The sequence below is a fragment of the Fulmarus glacialis genome, unplaced genomic scaffold (genome assembly GCF_000690835.1).
Source record: "Fulmarus glacialis isolate BGI_N327 unplaced genomic scaffold, ASM69083v1 scaffold9891, whole genome shotgun sequence".
Classification (NCBI taxonomy): domain Eukaryota; kingdom Metazoa; phylum Chordata; class Aves; order Procellariiformes; family Procellariidae; genus Fulmarus; species Fulmarus glacialis.
The window spans coordinates 1-8907 of record NW_009190858.1 but is presented as its reverse complement, the minus strand read 5'-3'; the positions used below and the strand labels follow the sequence as shown (position 1 = coordinate 8907).

The 8907-nt window shown below is 40.2% G+C and overlaps 1 protein-coding gene across 1 annotated transcript; it reads right to left on the bottom strand.

Moving 5' to 3' along the window:
- Positions 1 to 583: 583 nt before the first annotated feature.
- CDC23 (cell division cycle 23) lies at positions 584 to 8040 on the bottom strand (the record flags this gene model as incomplete). The annotated part of the gene is made up of 14 exons (XM_009586458.1): positions 584 to 1064; positions 1950 to 2069; positions 2169 to 2247; positions 3137 to 3198; positions 3522 to 3597; positions 3945 to 4064; positions 4215 to 4368; positions 4964 to 5045; positions 5279 to 5376; positions 5470 to 5647; positions 6894 to 7026; positions 7123 to 7228; positions 7596 to 7638; positions 7903 to 8040. Coding segments are annotated over 14 exons (1560 nt in total), but the record flags the coding sequence as incomplete, so codon positions are not given.
- Positions 8041 to 8907: the final 867 nt, after the last annotated feature.

The following is an 8907-nucleotide window of genomic DNA, read 5'->3' as shown; positions in this document are numbered from 1 at the left end:
TCTGTTCATTTATGGTCATGTCTGTAATATGTAGGCCTATGCGTGCATCTTTGAAATTCACGCTTAGCCTTACTATTGGCTGGATGTGTGAACAGGGACAAGCAGAGCCCTGCACCATACTGTCCACGAGATGCGGCAATCCTTAACAAAATGATCCATTACGGTTCATCCAATTTCATTTGCTACAGAATACATGAAAGCTGCACCATAAAGAAGCCCAAGGACAGTAACTTGACCACTAGTTTTTTAATTGTGCTATCCTGCTGGCTGCTTTTCTACTGAAAGCCAAAGTATCTGTCAGATCCACAGACAGAACGGCAAACAACTGTCACCTGTGGTTACTTGAAATTCCTCTGACACTTCTCAGTCCTTCAACATAGACATGGCACCTCTATCTAAGTGCCTATATCTACTGCTTTAGTGGAACATCTTCTGTGTGGTTCAAGACAAGCAAAAGTCCTTAAGTAGCCAGGCAGGTAACAGTTTCTGATGTAGACAGCAATGATACCACTAAGAGGTCATCCAAAGAAGTTCAGTAAAGACCAGAGTTAACAGGGCAGAATCAAATTTCAAATATATTTTAACTCAAGCAGACAAGCTCCTCCCAATCCCTCAGTTAAAAGTAGTCCTGTGTATTCGAACATGTCTGCCCTCTGACTGGAATGACTTGGTGAGAAGTACAGCAGGTTCTCGCATCTCAGCATAGGCACTTTCACGTAGGCTGCACCTTTGCCTGTTGGGGCACATCAGTCTTCAGCTGTGGGCTCCAATAACTCCTACCCTTCACGTGAAGGCAACAACCAATGTAGAAATTTCACTGTAAAGAAATAAGTGGTTGCAAGCCCCATCTGCAATGTCACATTCAATGCACAGGTTAGAAGTATCAGCATTGTTCATGGTGTTACAGAAGACAGGTTGAGTGGGGAGACACGACGTGTGGGAGTGTTGTTGGCTGACAATGACGCAGGGAGGAAAAAGGGAGCAGCAATATCTGTGGATGAGGTTTCTCCTTGGTTGCGAAGCTGTAAGATCTGCCGCAGCAGGGCCTTTCCTTCTTCTCTAGTCTGAAAACAATTTGTAAAAAACAAAACAATACACCTATGAATGGGTGGTTTCTGGGTCAAATTCAGTATGTAAGCAGTATAAGTTATAGTAGTTTGTCATTCTATAAGGCTGGAAGCTATAAAAACCATCCTTCATTTCTTTTTTCTTCTGCTACTTAAAAATGTTAAGGTATGTAACTTTTTTTTTTTTAGTCCTTCCTCCTTTTACTCACCTGATTTGCATGTTACTTGGGTATTTCAGACAGTGTTACCATCAACCAGTGAAGCTGCCTAAACATTCCAGCAAAAAGTAGATTGGAGAAGCTTCAATTAAGCTGAATTCAGGTTCTCCAGAGTTCCAGACAGCTTTGTTAAGGATAGGCCAAACACTCTGCACTTATGGCTACTGTTTACCTCTAGGCTGAAGTTAAAAATCCAAAATTGCCCACTTACAAATACAGAACATCTCAGAATACGGAATCACAGACAAAACCTAAGTATTATTATATCCTCTGCACTGTCTACACACAGAAGATGAGAAAAAAAAAGGAAGTTATGTGCGTACCATCACTATACAGCGTGTGGGAGTCTGTGACCATTTAACCACCTCCTCACCACCAAGATTTTCAGCACTCTTAAGACTGCCATGTGGAGCCTCAAATTCTTTTATTTAGTGAACACCAATGAGACATAGTTCAATTTTACTATCTACACCATATTCCATGATTTTAGTCAATCATAAGCAGCATTAGTTATCAGGTATACCACACCACCGCTCAAGATGTGACTTGCATGGCAGACAGCACTCATTCTTTCAGTAAAGGATTTGTTCTACTCTGAGAGGAGCCAAGATCAAGGTCATAGATCCCCTAAGAAAGAAACACCAAAAATTGTGCAACTACTCACATCATTGAATGCACAGCATTTCTGAGCACATGCTGAGGCTTCATCCCAGAGCTTACACTTGAAGTAGTATTGGGCCAAGTAACGGAAGGCAGTGCTGACCTCCAGATGCTCCACTATCTCCTACAGTGAGGGGGGGTAAAAACCATCATCTTTGAGTGCTTTCCAAGGTAGTTCTACACCATATTTACTTCTCCTTTTATCCCCAAGATATCATCTTACCCCACAAGAATAGATATCCTGGATGTATTTGATATAGCACTGAGCTGCCTGTTCAGATTCATTCAGCTGTTCGTGCAGCCTAGAAAAAGAGAAAAATGGGCCACTGGAACAAAAAACTGCACTGTCGTAGACCTTCTTGGTCCATGAGAAAGAACTTACTGAACCTGACCTGGACTAAAGCCAGGTCTTTTCCTTCAGAATTTGCAAGACATGCACCGTGTACTGCCCCTCATGGAAAGAGATGATCCAGCTTGAGAAGATTTACATTACCAGGAAGGGAACTAGTCAGATATTAACTGCTAGAAGCAGTGACAACCAAAGCAGACACCTTTGCTTATTCTGTTACATTTTAAAGCTTTTAACAGACCTTTGCCATCCTATTTACTGGCTATTTCCTCCACTGCTCCTTCTTCCCCCACTACATCCCAAAAGTCTTTGTACAGCAGCTTCACCTTTCACTTGCCCTTTCTTTCCCCTTCACTTTTTCCACTTTGTATTACTTTATCCCCACCAAAAATTAGTGCTGATGTCAGAGGGTTCACATTTATTTCACATTAGATTCTTTCCCAATGTCACAACCACATACTGGGGGGGGGGGATTAAAAAAAAAAAAAAAAAAAATCAATCTATAATTTTGTACATCACCTATCATCATAGATTGCTTTAAGTTTCAATACAACAAATACAATTGCTAGCACTGCCTGCTCAAATCACCTCAGGATTCAGAGGTCCCTTGCAACCAACATTATGCTACGATTCCCTCTAGTTATCCTGAGGGAAACTTAAAGCTAAAGCTGGACACCAGAATTTGCAGTCACTACAGACCTAAAGATTATTACACAGCTCCAGAAGTAATCCTACCCTAACAGCAATTCCGTCTGTTTTACATTTAGTATTTTATCATTAGATATCAAAGTGCTAGTTGCATGTAACACAATATTGACAGTTCAGTGATAATACGCACTCACTTTGCTAGTTTCACCAGTGCCATTTTCTCCACATCTCCCACAGCATAAGCTCTCCAATAGCACTGTCAAGGAAGGAAAGCCAGTCAAGCACACCACAGAAACAACTCTAGCTCATGACTCATGCAAGCAAGTTAGAAACAGAAAACAACATGGCTTTCAGCAAAGGGGCATGTATCATCTGTAGACGACTCTTTCTATTTATCAGCTGCTCTAGTTACGTTGCAGCAGAACTTCCCCACTTGTAACCACCACAGAAATGGTTTCAATAAGCTCCTAAAAACACACCGCATGCATTTCCAGTAGCACTAGCTACGTAATTTTGCTGCGATTCCACCTAGTGTCCTGGGAAACATCCTAATGTCTTACTCCACACATCAGTTCTCACCTTTTTAGCTTCCACCAACTGATTGAGTTTCTCATAGCATTCTCCTAGAGCAACCAGCATACGAGAATCATTTGGTCTGTAAAAGAGCAATTCCTAAATGTAGTTCAATGGACAACCAGCTGATCTCAGGGTGGGGTGGGGGAAAAAAAAAAAACAAAAACCTACATCTGGCAGTGCCTGTCATCCTCTCTTACATAAAACATCACTTATACTCCTGACCGGCATTACTTGGCATTTAACTGACAAAGCCTTTGTTAATAGTTAACTAACACAACTAAAAGGATTTGGAATAGTGAGACTGCACAGATCACATAGCATTGATGCTTTCCCTTCCCCAACTTAGTTCCTGCGTGTAAATTCCTTAGCTAGTAGCAACCATGTCAGAGTGAACACCAATAAACATGGATCCGTTCTCAACTCTACCTGAGCTGGTGGGCCCGTCGATAGTAATAAAGACAGTAAAATGGCATTTTGAGGATTTCATAGGTTTGCCCCAAGCCATACCATGCTCTGTAGTCCCTTTTGTTCACCTCTATTGCATGTCTGTCAAAGAAAAGGAGATTAACTAGTCAGAAAGCAGTCAGGATCAAAACCAAGACAGAGTTCAGCAGAAGACTAACAAAAAATAGAAGATACTACTTCAATCCTTATGTATGCAGACTGACATAATTTTGTGCAGTACATGAGTGATACCTATAAGCCTGGATAGCTGCAGATGTGTTCTTCATTTCCATGTACTCATGTCCCATGAGTGTCCAGGCTCCCAGATAACGAGGATTCAGTTTCAAGGCCCTCTGGAAATAAAGTGCTGCTTTTTCATGCTGGGAACGCAAGCTATAATAATTCCCTAAAGCAAAAGTCACAATATTTAAATAAGTTCAAAAAACCCCACAAACAAACAAACAAAAAAAACCAGCAGAGAAGTAGGAAACAGATGGAAGAGGTATTGTCTATTACCTCCTAACTTAAATTATAGAAAGAAAGAGTCCTATTAAAGGCAGATCTGATTCAAACCTCAAGAGACCTAATAGCAGTCTGTTCTCCAGTGTTCTGGTCAATCCGTTTCTGGTTATATCAATCAATTAAGATCCCATCCCTCTGGCCTTATGTCATGATCTAACAACTCATTTCCTGGTCCTGACACACAATTATTTCCACTGGAGTTTCAAGACTATAAATAAAGCGATTATCAGCTACATGGGCGCTCGTAATGATTTCTTCAACTCCTTTCTGCACTGATAGTATTACAGCAGCTCTTTCAGAGAGAAATGAGGGAAAAGGGTACTCTGATATTTGGTCTGTTTTTTTAGGCTGCCTGAAACCACATTGACCAAGTGGTTTTGATAGCCTTGCTGGCTGATAATTTTCACAAGTGTTTCTAAGATTTCCTCACACGGCCTGCGGACAGCATAATAAGAACATGTAGAAGAGCTGGCTCTCACCAATTACACAGCAGGTCTCAACACGATACTTGTCTATCTCACAGAGATTGTGAGCCAGGTAGCTCAACTCAGGCTTCATGCTCTAGTGAAACAAAGAAATGAAAGTGAAGAGAAAAGGAGCATGTTACAGTTTCAAAGAAAACCTAGGCAGTTAGCAATGCATACATCGCACCTATTTCATGGAGTTGCGAAGCGGAAAGCAGAAGCTGAAAGCCTATATTCAGAGAGGCTAGACAGCAGCAACTGCTTTGCCAGTGTTTAACATACCTCTGATAAATACCATCATTATGGACAGGCAATAGAAAGCGTGCTTACCCTTACATATAGCAAGTTGGAGAAAGTGTCCATGTTTTCTATCCTGTAAGGATCTTGTTTCCTTAGCTCGTTAAAGATGGATAAAGCTTTGTCAATATCTGAAGAAAGAACAGCAGATGGGAGAACAAGAACTATAAATGCCAAATTTGCATTAAGAGGCTCATTCCTACTAGCTAGTAAGTGTCACTGACCTCGGATATTGTGGTAGGCAACTGCAATCTGAGAGATGATGTAAGTGCTTTTGGAAAATCCTGCATCAATGAGACTCTGATACTTCTGCAGAGCCTCCTCTATCAGCTGCAGCTCTGTATAAATGTGTGCAAGAAAGAACTCTTTCATCCACGTATCTGGCAAGGACAGGAACTTCAACTAGCAAGAACCAAAGAAGAGGAGGAAGAGATGACAATCAGTAGTATTCTAACCGCCACCTGTGGCAAAGAATCCATTATCTTCCCTCCCATGATTTAGTAGATGGTCTCGAGGTAGGAGGCTTTCCTGCAATCGCTTTCTTAAACCATAACACCAGCTACAAGAGAGCAGTATTAGGACCAAGAATTAATATCAGGTTCTTCCAAAGGAGAGACTAAATAATGCCTATAATTGAGAATATTGAAACAGGAAAGGAGCATTAAGACATCCAGTCTAAAAAGCAGTACAACATGGCCCACGTAATTCTATTTAGTCACTCCCAATCTATTCCCATGACTGCTGAAATTGCAGCAGAATTGAAGCCATTTCATTTGGTCAATCAGTGAAGGAATTATTGTCTCCAAATCTGACAGCACCTGACTTCTGCTTCAGCCACTGGCCTTATTTCTCCATTAAATTCGTAAGTCCTTTGGAAGTCCTTTCTTCCCATGTTTGAACATCAATATCACATCACTATTTTTAATAAGCTAAGTGAACAGACTCCAAATAATCTCATCAAAAATGCACTTCCCTTTTTCTACAAATCAGTAAAGCTCTCTTCTGTGTCACCTCTACTTTTTAAAATATTCCACCAGCCAGAATTGACTGAAAAATTCCAGGAGTGGTCTCATAAAATCCCACGCATAAAGAAAAATAATCTATTTTGGTTTTATACCTAAGTTCAATTCTTTGATACAGTTCATCTCATACGTGCAGCTTTGTATTTGACAAAGGGAACACCTACATTAGTGTTTTAGTTTTAAAAGCAGTGATTCTGTATATCCTTTCAGGCCACCAAAAATGCTCAATAACTGTGGAACTATAACCAGATTAAGGAATTAAAAAAAAAAAAAAAAAAAAGAAAATGAGAAGTATCTTAGGAGGATCTCCTTCATGTGACAAGGCAATGACTCTGCTGACAACTACTTCAGAATATGTGAATTAGCCATTTCTTAAACCACTTTGTGGGTGAATGATAAGAAATTAGCCCTGCCTGTATAAAGATTCTCAAGCTACAGCACGGCAAGCAATTGAAGAAAAAGAGGCTTTAACAACATAATTTACAATCTTGGATCGCCTTGCCTGATAAGAGTCTCACAGAATAAAGCAGTGGGTGACATAATCTTGTTGCAACTGAACCATTGGTTACTGTATCAGGTTAAACTCTGAAATTTGTTACCACATCTTGGTATCTCCCAAGTTTTACCATCTCTTTATCTGTAATCAAGTTGCAAAGTTCCAGCCAGGCTCCCCAGTGCAAAGGTAAGACATGAGCAGCTTCAACGAACACATCTATTGCTTCTTTCACCAGGTCCAGCTTCCGCAGCACGACACCATACCTGTAAAGAGAAGTTATCAAGTTAATCAGAATCATAAAACGCTGCATATCCACACAAATACACATGAATATATTAGAAATACACGCAGACACTTACAGATAAAGGCCAAATCCATCCAGTTCCCGTGCCTTGTGTTTCTTGCTGAGCTCAACTCTCAATTCTCGTAAAGCTTCATTTTTCACCTGTCCTTTTTCCAGAGGTCCTGCATGAAGAGAAAGTCAAACAGCTAGCTTTCAGTCAAGACTCTTACCACAGCAATTATGAAGTCAAGGGTATATTCAGAATCATCACTGACATGACCTGAAGGCTTCCCAGTCTGTGATTATTTTCCTTTTTTTTTAAAAGAAAATCGCTTAGTCTGATCACCTGCTTTAACAGAAGAACTAATAGATGAAAATCTGTAGCGTGTATTAAGCCAATGAATTGAGAGAGAATGAAAGAAATCGTGTTACAGCACACTATTATCCAAAAATTGAGGGGAAAGCCATAAAACCAAGACAATTTACATGAAGAGGCATTACTGGAAGCTTCATTATATTGTCTTGTGTTCCTTGACACCAGAGACTTACCCAAACTATCCACTGTCTCATCATCCTTCTTCTTTTCCCCTGACTGTGGAAAACAGAGGAAACCCAAGATTACATTACAATTGCATATTCCTTACGTTTGCTGCAATGCTAGCAGCAGTATGCAAACTGAGTTTTCACAAACATCATAGTTCTAAAAAGAACACCCCTATCTCCCTTCCCCCCAAACATATAATTTGGATTTCTAGATGGTCATTTGGAACAGAATAGGCGAAAAATAAGGTATGCCAGGGAGGGGTGGGAAGCAGAGGAGTTCAGTGCTAAAAGACGACTTTTCCTTCTATCTTACCAGGTATCTAGAGTACATGTACAAGAAGTAAGCTTTCTGACTCTTGCAGCCCCGCAGAAAATAGGCAGCCCTGTCATATTCCTTTAGGTCAAAGTAAGACTTGGCTAACGTATAGGCATCCAGATCACGAGCATCCTCCTGCAGGGACACAGAAGAGTTTAAGACCTCAGAAGCTCTGACATGCTTTAGGAAAATCCCTAGTTACAGACATATCAATGAAACTGCTCTGAAAGCTAAAAACATAGTTTATTCATCCTCAAAGATGTTTTGAGTACCATTAGTCTCTCCATTCCCTCACATGTTCTGATTCCTAGTTCTCAAATAATGAGTACAGACTACTTAGAAACATTTAAAATAAACAGTAAGAATCCAGAAAACAAATTGTGGCAAGCTGCTAGAAGGCATGAATTAGCTGTTCAATGAGTGTGCATGACCATAAATAAGAAACCTTCTCAGGAATTCCATATCAAACAATATTAACCTGCTAACTTAAATGCAAACATTTCCTTGGTAACAATGCCTTGAAATGCATTTATGACACGTTACACTGCTGTAATTTAATAAAACAGGCATATACATAAAAGTCCTACTGTACACCTATGGAGGTGGGGATGGAGATACAACTTGTTTCTCTTGTGTCCTAAGGAGCACAAGTTTAACGGCACAAGTTTAATGGCACAAGTTTAATTTGTATTACAATAAATTTTGGCCTTAGTAAAGACTAATAAAAATTGAAATTAAGTAGCATGCAGAGCAATCTCATTTAGGGCACAGCAACGCGTAAAATGGAATGCTTTCATCTGGGAAAGCATATTCAGCTCTGTCCACACCATTAAATATAGAACGGAAGGGAACTTTACAGCATTATAGAACAATCAGCACGCAGCACAGCCTCCTGCACGTACGTTTTCAAAAAGATCGCTATCACGTTTTTTTCCTTAATAGTTATAGATAGGATTAAAAAGCAGCCCGCGAGCCCCGCCAGCAAGAACTACAGCACTTTCC